The sequence below is a fragment of the Papilio machaon genome, chromosome 9 (assembly GCF_912999745.1).
Source record: "Papilio machaon chromosome 9, ilPapMach1.1, whole genome shotgun sequence".
NCBI classification, from domain to species: Eukaryota; Metazoa; Arthropoda; class Insecta; order Lepidoptera; family Papilionidae; genus Papilio; species Papilio machaon.
The window spans coordinates 1,555,032-1,581,272 of NC_059994.1; the positions used below are offsets into that span (position 1 = coordinate 1,555,032).

The 26,241-nt window shown below is 32.4% G+C and overlaps 2 protein-coding genes across 2 annotated transcripts; both read right to left on the reverse strand.

Moving 5' to 3' along the window:
* Window positions 1–5,710: 5,710 nt before the first annotated feature.
* LOC106712850 (polycomb protein EED) lies at window positions 5,711–9,323 on the reverse strand. Its single transcript, XM_014505506.2, has 7 exons — window positions 9,176–9,323; window positions 8,793–8,932; window positions 8,394–8,565; window positions 7,780–8,319; window positions 7,210–7,362; window positions 6,406–6,522; window positions 5,711–5,887 (listed from the first exon to the last, which is right to left on the reverse strand). Exons 1-7 carry the CDS (start codon window positions 9,197–9,199, stop codon window positions 5,801–5,803), a joined length of 1,233 nt encoding a protein of 410 aa, XP_014360992.1. The 5' UTR covers window positions 9,200–9,323; the 3' UTR covers window positions 5,711–5,800.
* Window positions 9,324–10,963: 1,640 nt separating this feature from the next.
* Window positions 10,964–25,899, reverse strand: LOC106712881 (trypsin alpha-3). The gene is made up of 6 exons (XM_014505553.2): window positions 25,713–25,899; window positions 20,388–20,547; window positions 13,196–13,386; window positions 11,848–11,945; window positions 11,319–11,481; window positions 10,964–11,158 (listed from the first exon to the last, which is right to left on the reverse strand). The coding sequence occupies exons 1-6, from the start codon at window positions 25,771–25,773 to the stop codon at window positions 11,028–11,030; spliced, it is 804 nt and encodes a 267-aa protein (XP_014361039.2). The 5' UTR covers window positions 25,774–25,899; the 3' UTR covers window positions 10,964–11,027.
* Window positions 25,900–26,241: the final 342 nt, after the last annotated feature.

Consider the following 26,241-nt stretch of genomic DNA (forward strand, 5'->3'; position numbering starts at 1 on the left):
ACACGAGCCCCGCCCACTCACTCAACAACGCACCATAATTCTATCTCTTTGGATTTTAAATATAACGGTGATTTTAGAGAGAAATCAAAAAATTCTTAACCTAGAAATATGTCGAATAAAAGGCTTCTAATATAGAAAATGTTAACACCAAAGTATAGAGACACTTTATTAATAGGGATAGAGTTGGAATGATAATTTCAAATATTATTTGACATTCTGTAATTTATAAGTTTGAAATAACTTCACAACATAGACCCGTTGCATTACCATAGACAATAATTCAATCACCAATGTAGAAGATTTAAGTTAAATTTAAGATAAAAGTATTAAATAAGTTATGTTGATTTAAAAAAAAATCCAATTGAAGATTCTTTCATTTTTTCTTTTTACCTTTAGATGAAATTAAAAAAAATAATGTTTCTGTTATTTTCTAATGAATCATATATTTTGTTTATATTTTTCCTTCAAGTGAAAGTTAATTAATGCATTATTTTATAACGCATAAGTTATAATGAGTCGGTTGTTGAATTATTTGATAGGCAGAGTTTAAGGAAAAGGCACATTTAATACTTCTAAATGTTAACATATATAAACATATATATTTTAGAAAAACATAGCGGCACGTTAGAAAATAGGGATATATCTCTAGCAGAAAAAAAAAAGATAATCCACACATCTTTTATCATAAAGTGAGTAGACAGATTGATAGTTATGTATTCACGGTTAGGACTTACAGGCAATTGAATTCTAAGGTTATATACAAGGTTATAGTTTTGATAGTTATAGATAAAATAAAAAAAAGTAACTGAGAATTAAATTTTAGTATTCGAAAAATACATTTTTTTTAATCTGACACTCGAAAGTACCTGATTGGATTGAATATTTTTTTTTTTTAAATCAAAAGAATTTTATTGAGAAATATTTTTTTTAAATTAGTATTGCCAGCATCTATTAGTTGTATTGCCAATTGAAATGATTTTATTACAAATTTAAATTAGTATATAAATAAACTAAAAAAATCAGAACTATATATTTAAGATCCTTTTCCACCAAGCGATATTTGTAGTCGCTCTTGACTATTCGATTATTGGGAAAGGTTTTTTAATTGCAGTAAAAGAATAACTTATTACCTTAGAATATTTCGAAAACAGTTAAATGCTGTTTACTTTAGATTGTGTCAAGTGAAAGGTATAAAAATAAAACAATTTCTAGTCTGAAAATTATTAATATTACCTGAATTAATCTAGTCATTAAAATTAAGAAAAAAAGTTCCTTATTTTGTTGTATATTTTTTTATCTTTTTCAGTAATGTTAAGTCTCATTAATTTTTGTTAAAACTATAACAAAATAACTCACGATTATTTATTTTTACTGGCCAAAAAACAATATAAAATCTCAATACTATGTCGTATAAAGTTAATCTCAACAAAATTTGGTATCAAATAAAAAAAATATTCTTTGTAACTTTATATTTGTTTTGTAAAGCAGAGCATTATCAGCAATCACTTAAAAGTATGAATGATAGTTACCTTTATCCTATCCTAGCCCTTACCTGGCCCACCTTGTTATTTTTTTGTTTGATTTCTGTGTGTATGGATTTGTATGAGAACGAGTAACATTTAAAAACATTCATCTCTATAATTAACTTTGCCTTTGTTCCAACAAAAAAGCACCAATTGAAGTTACTGTCGGCTAATTCTATTATTATTATAAGTTCGATTTTCAAAGACAGTGACCGTCACGTCAGTGTTAACATGTCGAGAATCAAATAGGCACAGAATATCACGGCTATAGCCGGTCCAGTGGATAGAGGTCAGTTTTTGAAATCGACAATTTGAAAATTATTAAAAGAGAAATTCTGCAAAACCTCAGACTTTTTATAGAAAATACTAACAGGATGTTTGATCCTTGTGTTTTTAATTTCGGTCTGTTTATTTCGATCAGTTTTGTTCGGAATTTGTTCTTTTTTAAGTATGAAAGAGTTCTAGAATTCCTTTTTTTTATTCCCGCAGACTGTCCTACGTCTTTAACGTTTTGTTTACCCTACGTTAAGTCCTAAAAGTCTGTAAAGCAGATGAGGTTTAATTAATTTAGTTTAGTTATAACTGTCAGTATTGTATGCTGCCTCCATTTTTTATTTGACGTTTTTCTTACTTTGGTAACCCTATCTTGAATGCCACCCTAATGTTTCTGTATGTGTTGTATGTAGTTTGTATGGATTTTAAGAATATTATTGTTGCTGTGTTTTAAATTTTAGCATTGATTCTGTTACAAATTTTTTTGACGATATTAATTTAACGTAATTGGATATTCGGGTTTTTAGTAACTTCAAAATATAATAAATATGGTCTGGTCTATACACAATAATATATTATATCTCAACACAATATTTTAAGTATAATAAATAAATACATTTATTGTACGTAAAAATAATTAAAGCCCCAATATAGATGAAAAAATATTAAGAATATGATATATTTACTTGATATTTATATATTAATACAAAGAGCGTCGGTGGCTCAGGGGTTCAGCACTTGACTTACAATCTGCAGGTCCTAAATTCGAATCCCGCCATGTACCAATGTGTTTTTTTGATTGACATATGTACATTTATCCGATGTTCTTACGGTGAAGGAAAACATCGTGATGCTGCACATATCTGCGAAGATATTCAAAGATATGTGTGAAGTCAACCCGCACTTGGTCAGTGTAGTTGATATGACCTAGTCACCCCTAACTTGGGGTAGGCTCCGAGCTCCTCAGTGGGGATGTATAATGAGCTGATGATGAATACAAAGAAATGCACATGTCTAATAGATTATGTCCTCTCGAAATTATTTATAAAATGACTGTAACTTTTTTTCTAACACATATAATTGACATTTTAATTTAACATTTATTTACTAAAATTTCGAAATGAATGAAACCTTGTTACTTTTAGCGTTATTTTGAATTGAAATAATGTCTTTTAGTTTTGACACAAGTTGAAATTACAAATTTTGTCTTAATAAATACGAAAAATCAGTAAATGAGGTTCATATATCAATAAAAAATATTTTTTTTCTGATGTTGGCAAAATAATGTGGTATTTTTCAAACTATAACTTGAAAACAGCAAGGAAAGTGATATTGACTTATAGAGAGTTCTTTGTCTAGGTTCATTTGATCATCTGACGTCGCTCGTTGATGACGTGTGCTCAACGTATTTTTTTATTATCTATCTCAATCGCTCATTAGACTATCTACATCTATCTATCGTCAACAGATAACTCGTTATTAGACACCTTATATTGTTAAATTTAATTTAATGAGTTCTCTTTCTTAACTCTCACAAAAGTTTTGGGAATTAAACTATTTATTTTCGATCTATATATATAAAAGAAAGTCGTGTTAGTTACACTATTTATAACTCAAGAACGGCTGAATCGATTTGACTGAAAATTGGTGGGCAGGTAGCTTAGAACCAGGAAACGGACATAGGATAATTTTTACCCAGTTTTCTATTTTTTATTCCGCGCGGAACGGAGTCGCGAGTAAAAGCTAGTATTACTATAAACTAATGTTTTATTTATTTATCTCAGTAATATTATTGAAACAAAGCACATCAAGACGTGTATATATTTAACGAAAGTAGTTATCTAGTTTTAGACTTAGCTGTTAAAGTATAAGGGTTTGAAATATTGTAAGAGATCATTTATGTGTCACATTGTGAATTGTTAGTTTGTAATTTGACTAGGTGTATTGTAAATTTGCAAATACTGAATTCAACTATGTAATCTAATAATGTTCACAATAGTTCAGTGTTATAAACATACATAAAACAGTTGACCATTACGTTTTCTAAGGTTTGTTTTAGTCTGTTTTTTTTTGTCTAAGTGCTAAGATTTTACTGTACTCATCAACACTCCAACCTAGGTGGTTGGAGTGTTGATGAGTTTCGAACTATGATCTCGTATCTGCATTTTGTATATTTATGTCAGTGATTGTCAAACTTATTTCTTTCACCGCCCCCTTTGAAAATCAATTATATTTCAGAGCGCCCCTAATTTTTATTCAGCCCTAAAACTTAAAAACCACAATTTCATTGCTTAAATTAATTTCAATGCCCCCCATTTTTCGACCTCTTATCGCTCCCTCCTAGGTTTCAAACGCCTCCAAGGGGGCGTTATCGCCTACTTTGAAAAACACTGATTTATGTTAATTATCTTCAAAATTATGGGGTAAAATATATTTTTTTTTAAACATGTGAATCTTTTGTATGAGTGTGATTGCATTCAACAGTCACTGTTTAAATTTCAATACTGTCAGTTTATGAACTGACTAGTCATACTGCCGATGGTAAATTTTGACAATTTGTTCATATCATGCCGTGTTCAATGGCTGATAAATTTGTAGACGATATCAAAATTTTTAGCTTAGAATGAACTTTAGCCTGGATGTTTAGTCTGGATATGCACTTATAGCAAAAAATATTGCGCAAATATACCAGTTATTAAGAACACATTTAAATATTCCTTTAAAGTTCCGTTTGATGATGTCTTAATTAATTAAAAATTATTTGAAAATCGGCTCAACGTTTTGTTGTGATGTGTTTTTTGTATGATGGTTTTCGTGAATTAGTCATAATTATATTTATATACTAGATTTATTAATTTATTTAACGTGTGTATTTGAAATGATTTTGTATAAATTGTAAATCAATTATTTTTCTCAGTTAATACAATTTTGTTAGTGTATTTTTTTAATTCAGGTAAATATTTATAGTAATTTTTAGCCGACTTCAAAAAGAAGGAATCAATTCGACTGTTTTTTTTTATGTATGTTACTGTGAGTCTCCGCCCCTGGTGGTCCGATTATGATAAAAAATATTTTAGTCGAAAGGAAGTGCTTGCAGATGGGTCCCAATTTTTTTGTTTTTTCTTTTTACAGCTTTAGTTCAATTCTGAACTATTTAATTGAATGTAGTCTTTAAATTTTATTTGAACTACTAAAAATTAATTGTTAAACGAGTTTTTGCATTGATCAATATTATTTTGTTAATTAGAGTAAAATTCAAATTTGAAAAATGTTTTTTTTGGTGTTTTAACAAACTTTTTCAAGTCAATTCATCTTTATGACATTTTTCCGTTAATCAGTTTGTCGTTCTGATTGGTTATTTAATTAGAAGATTGTTAAAGACTGAATTAAATGGTATAATTGACTTATATTCAATTACAGCGGTCATTTATTATAAATATTAGTGTTTAGTAGATATAAATTAAATGTATGTGCGTAGTTTAGGATTGTTTTTATCGATGTATAAGCTTTTAGGATATTTGTGGTTCTGAATGTAGTGAAAGTTGCGACGAGACCACCTTGGCCCCTGTGATTCATTTTATTTATATGTAGTGATAATTTGTTGGTCATATTAAAATTAAATTTGAATTAAATCATATATGGCTTTTATTTACATTCATCATGAATGTTTTTTTTTCAAGGTTTCAATTTTTATCTTTACCCTGATCAAGTGATTATCTCTCAGAGTAAACTCAGATGATCAGATTAAAGATTCCTATCCCCTCCACTTTTTTAATATGCTTCTCTTATTTCTTTAATTTTTTTCTAATCGCTTTTTCTGTCTTTCAACGATCTAAACTAAAATCTTTGAACATTGTCAGAAAAGGTGAAAATTTTTAAAAATAAAATGCTGATGTAATTGGACTAATGCCAGTCTTGTTTATTTGAGAATGTGTTATCGTAGCTTTTTATTGTGACACTTGTTACGATACATGTGTAGAGACAGTGGAGACTCACCGTTAGAGCTAGTTGTTGGTGACGCGGTCCCAGCGCCACACTGTGCCGTCATCGCAACACGTCAGCAGAACTTTACCGTTACGAGATAATGTCACCTGTATACCAATATTCTTAAATACTGGAGTCTGTACACAAATAGTCGAAAACATAAGGTTGAATTGTCTATGGACAGTCAACAGTATTTTTTTATATATCATAAGGTGGCAAACAAGGAAGCAGCCACCTGAATACGTCAAAAAGTGAAGCGATCGCTGCCCATAGACATCGACAAATACGTTGCTTTTACCTTTAATTGACAGAGGAGGGATTTAGGACAAAAATTTGTAACAAATGCCATTGTATTATCACCGATAAAGTATTAAAATTTATACATTTACCCCTAAAGGGCGTTAAGTACACCAAAAAGGTCATACATGATATATTTGAAGATGACGATACAAATTGTCGTAAACATTCCTGTTAGGTTCACTGATATACTTTTTTGACTAACTTGAATCAAACTTTCATACATCCATCCAAACATTAGGACCATGGCGAGTACTAAAAGAGCACTTTATATGTGTAATGTATCCATAATGTGTATTGTATGTGTGTTGTGTTGTGTATTGTATACCTGTCTGACGGCGGCGACACAGCGCGGATGTACGAGCTGAGAGACGCGGCTGCCTCCGGCCACATTTCCCAGCTCCCACACCATCGTCTTACCACTCTGGTTGCCCAGAGCTATCACCTGTAATACATGGATTAGTTTTCACTAATTTATAACACTTATTTATCAGTTAGAAGTACACTAGCTACTATATATTTTTTTTTTTGGAAAAAGGCTAGCAGTGCATTTTTTAACTGACTTCAAATAGGAAGAGGACCCTAATTAATCTGTATGTTTTTTTTACTACGTAACTCTTGAGTGTCTAATTTTTATTCAAAAGTTAGCGCATGTAAGCGGTCTCATTTTTAAAAATCGTACTTTTTTACTTACTCTTTTTTTTATATAAGGTGGCAAACGAGCAAACGGCCACCTGAATTCGCCTAAATAGCGAGGCGACCGTTGCCTATCAACGGAGAAGGGGACGTCCAGAAAGAGGATATTTGCCCTTCCTATGCGTCATCTTTTCCACCAAATCCACTTCCCCATCCTTTTCTAATAGGAAAAGGGTGGGAAGGGAAAGAGGACTAAAATTAGGCCTCTTATGAACCCTACCAAAAAAGTCTGTTAAGAATAGGATAATTTTCAATTGTGAAGATTACATTTGCAAATAAGTCAAAAGACTTCTGAAGTAAAACAAGTAAAAAACTTGCTATTGTACTTCTATCATAGACTTCAACGACATCAAATTTAACAGTAATTTTGTGTACAAATTTAGTTTTAGAAGTGTTTTTTAGTATTATATTTTGATGTATGTGAAGTCATGTTTACCCGCTGGCTGTAGTCAACTGCAAAGCGTATGAACCATATCTCGCACTCCTTGTAATCGAAGCGGTGTACGACAGTGACTGCACCATCTCCGGGACGTGGCTCAGCCTCCTCCAGCCGCCCCGGCTTCCAGCAGATTATTGCGTTCTCACACGACTGCACATGTTGTATACACAGTGATATAAATCTTACTAATATTATAAATGCGAATGTTTAGATGGATGGATCAGGAATCCCCAAACTATTTTGGACAAGTGACCCCTTTTCCAAAATGAACCAAACACAGACCCCCCCATGGCTAAATTACCTACATTTAAGATCAATTTTTTTATTTTTTTTATTACGACTTAAGCCAATAGAAGAAGACAGAGTGAGAATTAGCAATGCTTTAAGTTCGATATTGACCACTTTGGGAATCCCTGATATACCTATAGAACATAGTCTGGAAGAAGACATAGGCTACTTATTAGGTTTATTTCGAGCGGACGCAGTGGCGGGCAACAACTTTAGGTTATATAACATTAATTTAAGATAATTATTATTTTATAAATATAGAAAAAATCGTACCCTTACCTTGGACAATATTAAATCTCCCATCCATCTGACACAGTCAACATAGTTCCTGTGTATATCTCTCGTAGAGAAGTCAGGGAAGTGTTCCTTCAGTGAATTGAAAGGTCTCAGAGCTCTGTGCGGATTGAAATTATAACTCTGTTTGATAGCCTCATTCATTGATGGTTTGTCAAGACGCCATAGCTTCAGGGAGTGATCCATTCCGCAGGACATTATCCTCTCACCTTTGAGATCAAAGTCTGCACTTAGGACTTCATCTCTATGCCCTTCCACACCACCGAATATGGCAATGCACACATCTGTCATAATATTCCAGAGACGAAGGGCATGATCTTTACTCGCTGAGAGCAATAAATTAGGGTCTCTAGGATGGAATTTGACCTCATTGATCGCATGACCGTGTCCTATGTAGTGTTTGATACATGTGTGTGTAGCCGGATGGAAAATACGGATTATACCCCTCGAGCCCGCTACTGCCAATAGAGGCAGGTTTGTTTCTTCCTCATATGACCATGCACATGTGTAAAATGTTTCATCTACCTGTGAAAGAATTTATTTATTGTATCTTTCAGCAACACTTCTGTTATTGTATATATTGTGAATCTGTCACTAACATCTGGGTCGGCGTAACATTGCAGGAATTTGAATCCACCCGATTCTGGACATTCATATATAGAGACCCTGTTGCTCCCCACTACCGCAAAGATGAGAGGCTCCCCCTCTCCCAGATGGTGGTTGAATTGACATCCAAATAATGGTAAGCCATGGTCTTCTTTTGCACTGCAACTAGTATAATAAGCAAGAAAAAGATTAATGATAATTTTTAAATAATGATTATAAATGATACTATTTTTTAGATTCATAATTTTATTAAGCTCTGGGACTTGAAAGCTCTTCAAAGAAAAGTTTTGTAACATTGAAAGGCAGAACAAATGAGTTGATAATGGCTTTGACTTCATTGAAGAATTAAAAACTTTTAATTAATTGCAATTATACGACAGAACAGTACTCACTTGAATTTATATGGTGGTTTTACTTGTTTAGTAACCTTTTTCTTGCCTCGTCGTCGTTTCTTCACACGAGAATTAGTTGGGGTCTCACTTCGCGACGTATTATCTGTATTGGAGGTGCTTTCAACGCTTGATGTATCATCCTAAGCATTTTAAAAAATTAAACTCGCCATATAATCTCTATCACACAATTAAGTAATCTGTAGTTTATTTCAATGTTCGTAAAATCTTGCTTCATGTTTATTAATGTGAACAATCATAAAGTAACTTTAAACAGTTACAGCGATAAAAAATGTATACATTTACCTCGACCATTCAATTTCAATGTTAAAACAAAGTCATAATGTTGACTCATTACAAAAAGGCACGAATGTATGTCTACTTACAGCGTCATTGTCAGAGAAATTCATAATAAGCACCAATTTTTGTATGGAGAAATTTATGAACGTGTCCAATTTGTAAGTTTCATACAATCAACAATAATGAATACAATTTTTATTTTCAACACACGATTATCAGCTGGAGATGGCGTCCTAAACGTCAAATGTCAAATTTTCGCGGGAGTTTTGACATTTTTTGACAAAGTCAATATAGACTATGGTCTGTATGTCTAGTCTATTATTTTTAGGCATTTATATTTTTATCATTTGAAATAACTTCTTTAGTATTGATGGGTTCTAAAATGATGCTATATTTTTATCACTAGAGAAAATTCATATCGACGCTGGAAAGCATAAACGCTGTAACCCTTGAAATCGCGAATATGTTTTTCACACGTTAATAATTTCAACCATTATCAAACGATAAGGATTGTATTATAGGTTAGCACAAACTACACAACATTGCTAAATACCGCATACTTGTAGGCGTATCAGCTCACGAGTTATCATTTTTTGGCTCTCCTGTAAAGTTCATACTTTCGGGGTTACAGCGTTTACGCTTTCCAGCGTCGATATGTTCTTTTACCAATTAAGAAACGCTACGTACTTAAATAGGGATTAAGAGTGGTTGCTATTTAATATTTACAAAACATTTGCTAACGGTAAGAACATAGAGAGGTAATTAAAATCCTTTCACTTCCAAACAATTTAATGTTTTATGATGTTGAAATGTAATGCCAAAGCAACGGTAGCTTTTATAATGTTTGCTCAGCATTTGACCTGTTTTGAGTTGATTACAATTTATAATGTTATTTAATACACTAATAAAAAGGTGAATTGTTATTGTTTTAATACTTTTAATGTTATCCAGCCGATAATAAATTTTTGTGCTACTAAAACATAGTGTGGGGTGTTAATCCTCATAACCTTATAATCTTAATTTGAATCATTACAAAAAGAGGATGAAGAAATAAAAGACAATTAATTTTGTATATGAATATATATTTTATAGTAAATAAAAAATACAAAATTTTTGTTAAAATAAAGTTGACTTATATTTAAACATAACATAATAAATAATAATTAATTAAATGGTAACATTTTATGTAGGTAAGATTATGCTAATTACATCTAATCACAGCCATTTTCTTATGGAATAAAAAATTACATTTAAAAAGTAATTATTCTTAATATTTTAACACTTGACATTACATAAACCTACTTAATACTGATAAGTAAATTAATTAATGTAATGCGTTTTTGTTTTCACATGTTACTGAAGCACAATTAAATTTTACAAGAATTGTCAGTATTTCATGCTATTTTTGTTCCAAAAATGCATCGAATGGGCTTATAGTGCGCACACAACTAAAATATCGCTACGATTTTACATTTTATAATGAGCGCTAAGCAGTTATAGATTATGCTATGGTAACAAACCACATCAACCACAGTATCATTTCCGAACGTATACTGGCACTTTAGGTCATAGACTTGACTTGGTCGTAAAATTTAAAAAGGTTATAGTTAGGGACTTAAATTATCTGTACATAAATATTGTAAAAAATTAGCTGAGTAAAGCCTCACAATTTATGGTAATCTGCAATATAAAAGATACGTCCATTCACTATTTTATGTCCTAATATTTCATTCAGGAAAACTTACATAGGTAAATCAAATTGCGATTGTCTGTAAACTTTGTTATGTAAAGGTAACTACTGTTCACGGTAGAAATGCATAGATAATCTTTAACAAGTGTGTAACATGCAATAGCAGCAAGCAGTTGCAAGAATAGATTTAGTCATCCTCTCTTTCTAGCCTCCAAAGAGTTTACTCTATCTAGCCTCTTGAGCCTCTGTCAGTATTTAGGGGGGTGACACATGCAGGCGTGACGTAGCGCCAACTTCAGCCAGGGCAGGAACTTTGCGACACGAGCGTATACGCCCGGGTAACCTTGCCGTGCGCAACCGCGCCCCCATGACACTATACCTAGAACAAACATTCTCTTCATTAGTATTATTTCTACGTTCTGTCTAATAATCTAAGACAAAAATTTTAGGTCTACACCTTAAAATAAATTAAGACATTTTTTTTCGAACCACTACGATCGTAGGATAACTCATTGATAAAGAGTTCGCAGTACACTAACCAACAATAGTGTAATGAGGTCTTGTGAGTAGCAGGGGCCCACCGGAGTCCCCGGTGCAGGAGTCCCTTTCGGGCGCGTTGGCGCACAGCATGCGCGGTGTCACCTTGCGCCGGCCGTAACCCGCGCCCGAGCACTCCTCTTGAGCCCAAATATTCACCTCTGCCTGTGAAATGTTTATTTTATTGGACAATCCTAGTAAAATTAATAGTAATACTGAAAATATATTTTGTTTATTTATTGGTATTGTAACTCAAGTTGCATATTTAATATACATAAATAAAAAAAATGTGTCGACTACACTTATAAAAAAAATCCATGTGATAAGATTTACGAGAGACCCTATCTTATTACATACTTATCTCTGGATTCAAAATTATCTACATATTTTATATTTAACGATAAGATCGCTTAGTTTTAATTTTTTGTTCTAAATATCAAAAGATATAATCCATAGTGCGGCATTCTTTTGATTGCAGTAGGAACAGGAAAAAGGTATAAGATGAATTATGTTCTTCAACGCAATACTCACTTTCATAGGAATGCTGGAAGGTGGACCCTTTTCAATAGTGCTGCCCCAGCCGGACACTATGGCTTCCACACCCTCCAGTCGGTTGTCATCTTCAAAATCTAAAAAGTAATTATATAGTGAACATTATCTTAACCTATTTTCTATTATTTGTAATATAGTTAAGATTTAAGAAACATCTTGCAATTGACCTTGTAAATATGTATTTCAGTTGATCAATAAATTTTCCCCCTTTTTAACAGATTTAAAAAAAATCATAGGTTGAAGTAAATAATTTCAGGGGAAGTTTTTAATTACGTATAACTTCCAGCGGTATATACTAACAAACTAGTTGGTAATCAGATATTAACAATATTCTGTTACGGACGATTAATTGGCCGCGGACTGTCTTAGATATAAAAGTACAAAAATAATAAATCACAATTAATTAGCCCATGTATAATTAAAATATGTGAACATAAAAAAAAACTACTCCAAAATACAGTATTAAAAGTTCTGTGTTAAGGTAATTAATTATTTCATTTTCTCAAATTAATTGCACATTATCACTAATTTCACTTCGTTTAAACATAATTTGCTCTGGTAACAAAAAATAAATCAACACAACTTAACGGAATTTTAAAAACGAGTTAATTAATAAAATAGGTACAAGAATTAATTAGAATACAGATGTGATCTCTTTTAAATTATATTTATTACGTTAATCGGAACGTTTTACAGTTGATTTTTGTCCATTGTTGTTATATAGTCAATTTTTTGGTTGGATATAGTCAATTTTAATTTATAACTATAAATAATTTTATAGAGAGCGGTCTGATTCTGTCAAATAAAATGGAACAATTTATGTTTTATCAAAGCCGTTACACAAAAATACCGTACGATTAACTATAAAGTAATCTTAAATTATAGAATTTTATATTATGTTTATTAGTTGCATTGAACATAAATGGATCATCTTAATAGATTGGTCGGATATAAATGGTATTTATGCAAAATAGATGCATTGACACTGATGCCGCTATTTGTACGAGTTTCTATAAAGATTCAAACTAAGAGTTTAATGCAGAATTAAATATTCTGCCAAAGAAGTGGCATACTGACGAGTACTTTTGCCTTTTTATTGTGGAAAAAAAGGAGAAAGGAGAGAATAACGCGGGAAGACGAGTTACCAGCGAAATGTAGTCGTATAGAGTAATGAGTTATAAACTAGAGGTTTTTAAAATGCAAAAATACGATTATGATCTATAATATGTTTATGGTTTTTAAACTAGCTCTTTACCACGATCGCGCCTTGAATCTAAAGATGGTATGGGCTACTAGTTACAACCTCACTCTTGATTTGTTAACTCACCAGGCAAGCACGCTGATCTATACAGATGTTCAGGTATGGGTTCAGCCAGTCGGAGCACAGCGATATCGTTGTCATAAGTGAATCTGTTGAAGTCCGGGTGCTGTGTGACGTGCGCCACGGGAATGCCGTCTTGCTGGGAGTTGTTCACGTCGTATTCTCCAACCAGCACTGATAGACGAGACGCCTCCACTCTGGAATGGACAATTAACTTGTTAACGAAAAGTAAGAGAGAGTTACGAAGGAAATCAATAATAACCATTATAGAATAACGCAAAGGAATTGGTAATGATGAAGTTTTCCTTTTAGCAAGATCCTAATACTCACATTTAGTGTGTGGAAAAAAATGTCTACTCGCTTTTTATTTCTATGGAATAATTGCATTATACATATTAAGATTTATAATATATGTGACATAATTCTTCTAAATACTATATGTGTCTTCTGAAAATAAAACATTACATCGGATTGCATAAACTTTTGTTGTTGTTTTGTTTGTTACTTCTCTCAGTTCAATCATAAATAGACATATTTCTTTCCTCTCTGAGGCTATTATTTGCCATTCATAAAAATATTGAAGGTTAAGGTTCGATTACCTAACCAAAGTTTCCTTGACGCCGCTAAGGTGTAGCTAGGTGAGCCAATAGATGGCAGTTTAAAATTCACGGCACGCCCTCTTACAAAAGCCGTGCTCTCCGCTGCGTAATTGTGAAGAATGGAACGCATTGGCGCATCTAATGTATGCTCTTGACCTCGATACACTAATTTAGAACTAACTCGAATACTATATTGTTGTTATGATGCAAGAACCTTTTTAGAACGTTTAACACTCAATTGAACAATCTTATTGTTATGGAAATTCTCATACTGGGTCTCCGGAAGAACATTTATCAGAAGAAACGCAAAAATACTTCTACGCCGGTACAGCTTTTAACAGAATTCCTTTATAAATATTAATTAGAACTGTGAAGGTACAAGCTCTAGATCACAACAATATTGTTTTTGTAATTTTTAACGTGGATTACTTAAAATCAAATTAGAGAAGACAGTTTAATAAAACCATGATCTAATAATGTATTCGATTTTATTAGTACGTAAAATGTTATGAGTTACATATAATCAACTTGAGTTCATTTCAAAATCCATTAAAGCAGGTCTCTTCCGTATTTATTTCTACGGTTAAGTTAAACAAAGGTTTACGTAATGTATAGATTTTTCGTTTAGCACTGCACCTGACCTTTAACTTTCGCGAATCACTTGACATTTATTATATGAACAAGTGCATTGTTGGCAAGATATGGATGTCGTAAGTGATTCTTTCATATTTGTAGATATTCTTTATCGTAAAGGATTTTTTTTTATCATTTAAGGAGTTAACTTTACAATAAATTTTAAATATCTGCGACGGTAGATACCCTTGAGATCTTAATAATATTAAAAATGCGTATGTTTAGATGGACGTTTGTTAGAAGGTATCTTTAGAACAGTTCATCGGATCACGATGAAATTTTCCAAAGTTATAGAAGATAATCTGGAAGAACACATAGACTACTTACTAAAGTTTCTTTGATTATGAATTATGGTCGAATACATGTATACATATACATTAGATTAATAATAACGCACTATTGTTTTATAGTGCTGGATTTTATCTTAGGTAACATCAGATGTTACGTGTTTATAGGTACATTACCAGCTGGGTAAATGAATTAGGACTACAATTTTCACCCCTAATAGAGTAGGCTGTAAGCCCTTTTTTTGGTTCGTATATAAATGACGATTATAATTTTTATAACAGGTGACTAATGGAGCAAAAGCCTAAACTGTTATTTTCCATAACCGCTTTTCTTTTAATTAGCAAGTTTTCCTTAATGACTACAATATACTAAACTAGATAGTACCCGCGTTTACCATTATTTATGACTAGTTCATGTCAGCAACTGAAAATTTCCATTCAGAAAGAGAAACTGTTAAAATATTATTGTTATTTGTAACGTTCACATTCCATACATTTATAATATTTCTGGGTTTCCACTGTCGGAATACTTCTAATAAACATATTGTTCTCTCTCTTATTCTCTTTTAAAATAAAGAGATAACGCTAATTTCAGAGAATAAATATTCATTGAAACATTACTGAGAACGTAAAGGAATATTTTTAAATTTCTCAATATTCTCGATAATTTGTCTGTTGTCCAGTGAATGTAAATTGATTTGGCGCACGCATGCATACGAGTTATTGCATAAGAAACGGAGCCCTTTGTAGGTCAAGCGAGTGATTTGGGTCAACATCATCGCACTGTCCCACTTTTTTATTACATAAAATACACACGTTTGTTTTGTTATAAAATGATCGGTTTTTAAAAGTAAATATTAGGCAATATTATTCCCCTTGACTTCGTTTGTGTGGAATATAGAAAAAAATGCTTATGCGTTATTCCAGATTGTAATCTCTATTGTATTTCATCCAGAACCCATCTGCCGTCATTTTCTCGTGTTACGCGGTGACAACCCATACGTCTATCAGGACTTTCTTGAGCATGACTACATGTGTTGCTGTAAAAGAAAAGCTTAAATTCTTATGTAACGTTCAACGAAAGTACCTACTATTATCTGGTATGTATGAGAAATATTTCTAGTCACTAATCGAGATTTTTTCTTGGGTTTTAATTTTTAGTTGTAAGATGTTCTAATTATTAAAATTGGAAACAAATATTTTACTTTTAAACGCGTGTTACTTTCACCTTGATTACACGAGTCCTGTAGTTAAAAAGACCGCAGACAGTTGTGTCATAAACATAAGAGCTCATAATCAACATTATGAGAAGCGGTATTACAAAGATTACATATTATTTTACATTGGAACGAATATAAAAAAGCAAATTGTCTTGGCCTCCTGCCCTTCACCGTTGACTCAAACCTTTACGACATAATATTTATGAATTTGCAATAAATTAAGTTTATAACTCGATAACGGAAACATTTTAAACTATATGAAGTTTTTATAATTTAAATAAGTGAAAGATTTCGGAGACCAGTTCTAGCCCTCGTCCCCCAGTTCATTTTTCACTTTTAATAATGTCTCTCAACACTAAAAATTAATCAGCTTTATCAACAACAAAGAAACAAGAGTGTCGAATCTTCTTTAAGTAGCTTCAAAAAAGGATGGCTTGGAAGTGTTCGCTTCGGAGGCTGCACTGCTGCACGCTGCCAGATTTAATGAATTTTAAACAAAAAATACGTTTTTTCTTAGCAGATACTTCGCAGTTGAATTTGAATTTTAAATCGTAAACTACATCTATATCCCAATCCTTGTTATGGAAATTATCTGTAGTTATGCTGACAACTGATAGTGACTTTTGAGAGATAAAACGATATGCGAAAAAATCCATTAAAATATTCGATATACTCGTAACTTTGAGATGTTATTTAAGTCCTTTTAGGTGGAATTAAAAACTAAAATTAAGTAACGAACCAATAAAATATGGATTTCGACACATTATCCTGGTCAAGACATCATATTGGTTCAGAACCGGAAGCACCTTTCCCCGCCTAAATAACAATATTTTAAAATAAGTAAAAATAATTAGAATTTAGCATAAGGGTGCGTTTTCACTTCAGTACTTAAGTTTTCAAATTATGCCAATCTTTTTAAATTATGAATTCTTTTTCAATTTTTAGTGTTAAAACTGTTATGTATTTTTAACAATCAAACCGTCATAATATATGTGTAATGTGTATTTAAATATGTTTTTTTTATAAATTAATGCAGATATTTAATAATGTATCTTTGATTAAATTTAAAACTTAATTATTAAAATTAAATATTTTTTTTAAATTTCGACTTATGTGGTTGGACATTGGAAACGTACCTTTATAATTGACTCGAACAAACCTTTATAATCTTCGTTAAAGAAAATATCGATTTTTAAACGAGTGTTAAAAAAAATAATGCCGCGTAAACGCAATTTCAATTTGGTTAATTAGGTAATTAAACTTTTATTACTCGTATTCGAATCCAAGCGATCTCTAATTGAAAGGCGACCTACATTTTTCTTATGTCAGTTATATCTTTCGTATAATAAACATATTGTTTAATTTTTAAATACTTTTGACACGCATTATGACTTTCCAATGTTCCGTAATAACAGTACTCCGTTTGGATTTTGATATAAAGTTTGTTATACATACATTGAGTTTGATTTCTGGTAGTCACTAAAAGTACACGTTGCGTAGTAATTAATGTAAACACGTACTGTCGATTTCTGAGACCAAAATTTCTGTATAAATGATATCGTCATCCCTGTCATTATCTTCGACGATATGTTTTTTTACAGGGATTTGGGTCTCAGAAAATTACGGTTAATAAAATCACCGGTTAAAACGACATATCGGTTATACAAACAATACCGTAGATAAATCTTAAATTACAGGTACTAGGGGCTGGGCATTTGGTGTTTTTGTCTTAGCAAAGGGATTATTAACGATAATAGTCGAATGCAAGATTCGAACCTACTTTCTCAAGTTTCGCAGTAACTGTTTTTATACTTTAAAGCTTTTTGTAACTTTAAGATAATATTTTCGAAGTAACCGACGCGTGAAATTTAATTGGTAAAATGAGCTTGTAACTAAATACAAAATTTTAAAAAGAAATACTTAATGAAAAAAGGAAGCATAGTGTTACTTCTTAAAAGAAATCTCGAGTTTTTTTTGTACAAAAAGTGGCGAATGCGGTAATTTTTAACATACAAATTACTAAGAAAATTAATAATTTCATCATCACTTATTTATCCATAAAGCTCGCTACACACCTTCAGTTTTAACTACACAATTTTAATTGAACATTCGAACTGTACAGTTAAGTCGTTCGCGTATGAATCTGAGAACTGTATAGTTTAACTGTCTACACACGTAAGTTTAAACTGTAGAATTCGATTGTTTATTTAAAACTGAAGGTGTGTAGCGGGCTTAAGGATAGAATTACTACATCAACAAGTTGTACAAACTACGATTATTTTAAATTCATACAAACCATTAGTATTTTTATATTATTAATATTATGCGATTGGTATAACTGTAGATATAATTTTTTCTGTGTTTAATCAATATCGGAGGAGTACTAAAATTGTACCTATATAATTATCTCGTTTAATGTAGGTTAAAAATATTCTTTAAGTAAGTACATCGATTTGAATTCGAATTTCGACTTTTTTATCTGTGCGATTTCGAGTAATGCAAAAATGCCGCTGCACCATATTTGTTCGGTATTTTAAAAGTGTGTAAGTAGATCAGAATACTACACATTTTCAAGTGAAGGTTGTAAATATATAGTGGTACAGTCACAAGCAAATATCTTTAAAATTATTAATTTCTCCGTTAGTAAATTGTACCCATAGTCGAAACCACTATTCAAGTACTCGTATATATTGTTAAGTTACTTTCATCACAAGATTTGAGACCCGCGGTTACCGATTGTTAATAGAACCAGTAGGAGAATGTTGGCATACGAAGTGTTCCTACGTCCAGAACTTAAATACGTTATTTTTTCCGTCAAACTTTCTCCCACTTTATTCTTTTTTACTCCAGTAATTTTCCGCTCACTGTACTTTCAATAAAAATAATGCAAGTATCAGGCCCGTTTCGTGTATCGAGACGAATTAATGATAAACATTTAAACGAAATTGAATGGAGATTTGAATGACGCTTTATCATATTTTCTTTTTAGATGATAAGGTTTATTGGGTCACCGGAAATGTGTACGACAGTCACTAAGATCATGTTACAATGAACGAACTTTTTTCATTAAATAAAGGTTTCAAAATTAAAATCTTAAAATGTATGAGGGCCGTCAAGATATTTGAAAATAATTATATCTCTGATTTCTCGTATTTTGTTATATCCTTACCTTTATAATGATAATAATATTTGAGTTGCCATACTTAAAAATGAATAATTACATAATTAAAGTGAATTATAATACCACAAAATAATTAGGTAGTTATTTAGCATACAGTAATAGGTTAACTGACTTAATTTAATGTTAAACTGACATGAAAGCGAGAATAAGTGAAATTTAATGACGGACTCGTCAGTATTTACACTCCGGGTGTCTGTTGTCATAACGTTGATTGTGTTGTATGTCAATTGTGCACTTTCAAATCGGTCTTGACGAACGTATGGCGAGTACAATGCCACGTGATATTGTTGACCTCCTGCCCGATATCGATCAGAAGTTAAAAAAAATAATACCAAACTAATATGTACATAAATACTACCGCATTAAGAGTACGTGTATTTAACATAAAAAATAGGGATATATAAATATATAACTTCAAACTTTCGTGGTTTTTACTAATATACTGTTCGTAAGAAACGGGATTTCTACCACGATCAGGCTGTTTGAGCTCCCGATATTTCGGCACAGTTGCATGCGCCATGTTCACGGGTTGACTGAGGAATCCCGTTTCTTACGAACAGAATAAGGGATATTTTAACTCTGCACAGGTTAAAATGAGATTTTCTTGTTCTATTTTCGTTCTATCTTCTCCATTATTTAGTCATCACCTTAGAAGTTTTCAGCTAGTTAACTTATGTTTACGATACGGAAGTAATTAGGAATTTCGTAAGAGTAAAGTGGGAAATATAGTGAAGATTTTCATATCTCATTTGAATCTCACAGTACTTCCGCCCATTGTTGTTCAGTTTTGCATTAAACTGAGATTTATCATACTCCATCATAATGTGTACATGCTTTTGTTGCGCTGCTCGTAATTTTATGTAGTAACTAGTTATCGCCCGAGACATCCATGGCAAACTTCGTCGAAATCCTTTGAGCCGTTCTGGAGATACCTTCTGATAAACATCCATCCATACATCTAAGCTTTCGCACTGATAATATAAGTAAGACTAGGCCTACACACTACGATTTTTTGTCGTGCCATTTTATTCTTGAAAGGGCATATTTAAATTTAGCCTATAATGTAAAGCTGCGTACAGATTGCGTGCGGCAAATTGCAGACTGAGTTGCGCGTTGTCTCTACACAGCTTTCGGTGAATAAGCAAAGGGAGATGATAGTTTTCAATAATCTGCTAATTACGTCAAAAAATAAATTACATATTATGTTCACTCGTACAGATAAAATATCGTGGTGAATAAAACGATTATGCAGGCTAGATCAAAAGTTATGGTACTCACTCAAAGATGCAATGTGTGGCGGTGATGAGATGATCTCTGGCGACGACGGTAGCGCCGCAGATGACCTTGCCGTCCCTCTTGAGCGCTGCCAGCCACGGCAGCTCGCCTGGAGACACCGCTCCGCCTCCCACCACACGAGCGCCGCGCGCCACCCCGCATGCTGGACGAAAACATAAACAATTACACATAAATTAAAAAAAAGCAATAATCTAGGAAAAATGAATCAAATGACATTAAAAATCGGTTATCCATTTAAGATGATCCTAGAAAGTTGCTCTGCTGGCTCAGCCACTTAAAAGGAATGGATGATGTTTGTGGTGTCAAACGCGCATACATGGGACGACCGAGTGGTCGGCGCCCAGTTGGCCGTCCTACATATCGCTGGGTGGATGAGGTAAAGATCTTCGGGAGCTGCAGGTCCGGAACTGAGTCGGGAAGGCGTGGGATCGGAGAAAGTGGAGACTTTTTTGTCGGAGGCCAAGGCCCACTTCGGGTCACTGTCACCCTAGTTAGCTAGTTTAGAATGTTGCAAAGGAACAGAAACAAGTGGTCTTATTAATTAACAACCTATTTCTCCGAATCATATAAATCAGTTTAATGAAATACGATACCACCAGCGACAAATTTCTTGTGACGATGCTAAAGTCACATTTGCATTGTAACATATGAATCATACAATCTGTCTGAAAATATTCGCAATATTTCACGTGGCTATATTGTCAGTAAAGTGGGTTAAGTTATGATTAACTGATAATGCTGTGAGTCACAGGAAACTGAATTATCAGAACTGTGCAAAAATGTTTAAGTGCATTTCATAACTGCCGTTTTGATGTATGACAATAGCTACTGGAGCTATTGCACGTATGAAATATATCATAAGCTATACATTTTTATGAAGATATTGATTTATACATGTATGTATACATTTCATACAGCAACATATTGGTACGTATCGTAACAATCAACAATTTTTGGCCTTATTTTCCACACAAATTAAAAAAATTAAAAAGTTAAGTAATAATAAATTTTTTCGACATATTCCAAATATTCTCGTTAGCACATAAATCATTTAAAAATTACTGATTTAAAAAAAAATCTTTATTATCGACAGTATTTTGGACAGCCCTTAACAAAGTACAAACAATGTCTGCTCGTTTTATCATCGTTTTAAATCTTTTCGAACACAAAGGCAAACGGTGTTATAGAGAGCAAATACGGTGTCATATTTAATGGTATACAATTCGGAACACACAGTTATCCTTCGTATCAACGCGTGGGTGTACATGTATGATAATTGTTATATTCGTCATGACGATTTACAATCAACATGGAAAAAATTGGCCGTTTTTGAACTAATAATGTATGAATCTAGAAAATTAAAATAAGCATCTCGAGACTCATTATCAGTGTGGGTTTGTCGATGTCAAAGAATACTTATATATTTTATGGCAATATTAAACTTTTGTAAGATAGAAGCATAGATATCAAAACAAAACAAATTCATGGACGTCTCCCTTCATACACAGAAAAACATCTGAATTTGATTTTTAAAAGGTTTTATATACATAAGTATGACTTTCAACTAACAATTATTAATTAATTACTTACTAATTGTACTTTTGTTATTATCTATTGAATCGATTGAATAATATGGACAATACAATAAAATTCCGATTAATGGCAACCCTTAACATGTCATGTCAATATGGAACAAAGTTCCGTTGCATTCGACCGAAAAGTATTGTAACATTTATAAAGACGTTATAAAATTTATTGTTATAATCTGTTAACGAAAGCATCCGTTATTATTGATCTGTGGCAGACAGTGTTATAATCAATAATTTAAAATCATCCGACATGCTATTCGATGTAAATTACCTTGGTTACAATATCAAAAACTTAACTCATATAAAATTTATATGCGTGTTTATAGGTTGAGCATATTTGAAAATATAGAGCAACTGGCATGGGAGACATGTGTATTATTATCCAATATTCTAAACTAAAGTGTAAATAATGTCAATTAACTTACTAATATTATAAATGCGAATGTTTAGATGGATGGATTTTTGTTTTAAGGTATCTCCAAAATGACTTAACTGATCTCGATCAAATTTAGCATAAATATAGAACAGAGTCTGGAAGAACACATAGGCTAATTTTTAAGTTTCTTTTTTAATTCCGTGCAGACGAATCGCGGGCGACAGTTAGTAATAGATAGATTTTTTTTTATTTAACAATTTCAATAATGATTGTAGATTGATTAAAAAATTCTTTAAAGCTCGATAAATAAAAAATGCTTTAATAAGTGGTACATGATCCGTCATTATCGCTGAGGCATCTGGAACATGAACCTAATAATTGGCACTACAACTTTGACAGCGCACATTAACCTGCTTTGTGGTTTATTGCGCAGTGTTGCCAGTGTTGCGAATGGAAATTTACAAAATTATCAAATGATTAAGTTACCATGTACATGTTGCATTAATCGTTGGTTTCTGAGACCAAAATCCCTGTATAAATATCGTCATATTGTCATTCCTTTTATTATTAAAAAAAAAACAGAGATAACAATATCTTTTATACAGGGATTTTTGTTTCAGAAACCAACCATAACTTAGACATGGTCTTTAGCTACAAATCATCATCATCGTCATCATCTTCCTGGCCTAATCCCACTCACGTGGGGTCGGCGCACAAGGTTTTAAAAACCTTAAAGTTTTGGCTTAATTTTTTACAGCCGGCCGCCTGCCCGTCGCCAACCCTACTTGGGAGATATTGTTAAAATTAATTAATAAAAAACTACTTATAGGTAAATCATTCAACTTGCGGACTTTACCTACAAATGCAGTTAAATTATAGCACTTACTCGTAGCAAACTAGATAGTTTTTATAAAAAAAGGTTTTAGTAATATGTCTATGAATTGATAGAATTTTACACCCTTAGAAAAGTAAATTAACATAAAAATACTTTAAGCTATTAATATCATATAATATAATATTTAACTTCGGAATCATGCTTACATCATATAAGTACTTAGGGGAGCTTTCTGACTTTACAAGTTTTAGCTGTTCAGTTTTCATTTTAAATAAAATCTGCTTTTAAAAAAAATTAATGGATTTTTACTTAACCAAAAGACTATTCGTTGAAATTTGTAAAGCTGTTAACGCCTATTGAAAAGCTTAATATCGGTGAAGTAAATTAAAAAAAATGTATGTTTAGCGTATTAAAAAGCAAGATTTCACACTTCCTTGTGTCCCAGTGACATTCTTGATAAGGATTAAACTGTTATCCTTTGAGACTGACGTTATTATTGAGAGAATGATAAAAAAAATTTCAAACACAAATATATTTTTTTAATATAAATTGCGCCCCTGCTGTTTCACTGGGCCGGATTGTAAAAGGTTTTTTTTTCATATCACTAAATACACACATTCATGGTAACTTCGATATAAAATTGTATTTTAAGTATTTCAAATGTTCCATATTATTTTGTCGTTACGCATTTATATTTGATACGCTTTAAATTTACAGTAAAGTACTTTTAAAACTTTTTGTTTATCCCTTTTAAAGTAAACCGTTGAACTTGAATGGGTAAGTTGGTTAACTTTAAAGTTACTTATTTTTTTACAGTGGTATATGCCAGCAACAACATCTGTTACACGAATGGACCGGCCCGCTAGTGCATTTCCACGACCACACAGAAGACAGGCGTCAAGTGGAAGCAATTCTGCGTTTCGTCTGATGAGTGTACGTGCCGTAGGCCTCCTCTTTCCCTTCACACAATTTTCTTATGAGACACGGAGGTGTATAAAAAAATAGGTCAAAACTCAAAAAATTAACAATGGCTTTTTTATTATTAAAATTTGTAGTCAATTCATTATTAATTATTACAAACTAGCTTTTACCCGCGACTCCGTCCGCACGGAATAAAAAAAATGCACACAAGATAAAAAAGTTCCTATGTCCGTCTCCTAGTTCTAAGCTACCTCCCCATCAATTTTCAGCTAAAGCAGTTCGACCGATCTTGAGTTATAAATAGTGTAACTAACACGACTTTCTTTTGTATATATAAGACTAGCTTTTACCCGCGACTCCGTCCGCGCGGAATAAAATATAGTAAACGGGGTAAAAATCATCTTATGTCCGTTTCCTGGTTCTAAGCTACCTGCCCACCAATTTTCAGTCAAATCGATTCAGCCGTTCTTGAGTTATAAATAGTGTAACTAACACAACTTTCTTTTATATATATAGATAATACAATACATACTGAAATATTTTATTAAATTAGGTCAGTAGTTGAGTTCTTACGTTCCAGCATTTTCATTATCACTGTCCAAAAATACAAATATAACAAAATGTTTCCACACATGATTCGCCAATGTCAACTCATAGTCACAAACACACCGACTAAGAATCGAAGGGCGCAATCTAACATTCACAACCCTGCGCATGACTGACCGTACCTAAAGCAAATACGAATAGCTAATAATAATAAAAAAATAACTACTGAAATAATTTTTTCTTTTAAAGAAGTCTAATCTTAAACTTTTATGCAACGCAATATTATAATAGTCAATAAAATAAATCTACTATATAATTTAAATGTATGATTAAATTAAATTTTCGTTTTCACTTTCTTTTATAAATGACGTATTAACGAAACGATCATATGAAAAAAATACTGCGCACAAAATTGTCCCCATTTACACTATGTTGCGATTCTGTAATGCCGTTAGTGCGTACACTCTCTAATATTATAGAGTAGACTTATTTAACACATATATTATGACATAACACAAGGAACTGATATGTCGAAGCTCATCAATTGAGAGGATATTAGAAAAACTATATTATACTTTTCGGGTCAAACGTCTGAATGAGAGTAAAAGAAAATTTTATAATAATAACCACCCTAGAACAATGTTATGGATTATTTATGGTTTACCAATCCGCTAATGAACATAAATAAGAAATTGAATTAAATTTATGGTTTAACGATCTTTAAAAAAAATAAATTAAGCTCTATCGTCCTTAAGAAAAGAAAAACGAAATGAAAAACAAATGTAGCAAATACTTACCGAATACATTTTTGACAAAACGTAACGCCATAAATCACAAGTTAGGTATTATTTTGACTCAACCTTACCATACGCACAATATTTCCCGCGCTTTTTTGACACATCACATAAACACATACGACAAAAATAACCTAAATATTGCTGTAAAGGGTAGTGTACACTCACTGTAGGGCTTATAAATATTTAAATTAAATTATGTATATGTATTTTTTAATTATGTTGTTAAGGGTGTTGTAGACTCACTGCAGGGCTTGCAGGCACGCACCGCGGCGACCGCGGTAAGGAGGCACAAGGCACGGAACATGTCTGTCGGAGTGACGGGGCTCTCTGGAGGCGGCGGGAGACGCCGGCGCAGCTATTATAGGCTGCAGGCGGCGCCTCTGCTGAGGCCTCGGGGCCAGGGCGACCGGACCAGGCCAAGTTCACGGATACGCGGCCACCGAGCGAATGACGATACGGGCCGCAGCTGCGTCACCCCACTCGCATTCGCCGTGTGGTAGGATCGAAGGATTAGATAGTGACCTTGAAACCTATTCACCACGCAATCAATCAATTATTTTTGATAGTTTTCATTCATAGCTCGTCAGCTATAGTCAAACAACTATCAGCTTGAAAAAAGAATTATCTTTCGGGTTTCTCATTTGTTGATGGATACGCTTATCTTTTGTTTATAATTTCACGCTTTTCATACTTATAATATAAAACCTACAATAAAATATTTCATTCATGATGGTGTCGAGTAATGTATACCAAAGTAACGGAACCACGACAC

What these genes read in the sequence shown, in the direction of transcription:
- LOC106712850 (XM_014505506.2), bottom strand. Translation starts at nt 9,199, where the DNA reads ATGAATTTCTCTGACAATGACGCT. An exon ending in ATTTCTCTGACAATGACGCT is followed by an intron (nt 8,933 to 9,175) that starts GTAAGTAGACAT and finishes TAAAATGCTTAG; the next exon opens with GATGATACATCAAGCGTTGA. An exon ending in AAACCACCATATAAATTCAA is followed by an intron (nt 8,566 to 8,792) that starts GTGAGTACTGTT and finishes TTATTATACTAG; the next exon opens with TTGCAGTGCAAAAGAAGACC.
- LOC106712881 (XM_014505553.2), bottom strand. Translation starts at nt 25,773, where the DNA reads ATGTTCCGTGCCTTGTGCCTCCTTACCGCGGTCGCCGCGGTGCGTGCC. An exon ending in GCGTGCCTGCAAGCCCTGCA is followed by an intron (nt 20,548 to 25,712) that starts GTGAGTCTACAA and finishes GTTTTCGTCCAG; the next exon opens with CATGCGGGGTGGCGCGCGGC. An exon ending in ACCTCATTACACTATTGTTG is followed by an intron (nt 11,159 to 11,318) that starts GTTAGTGTACTG and finishes TGTTTGTTCTAG; the next exon opens with GTATAGTGTCATGGGGGCGC.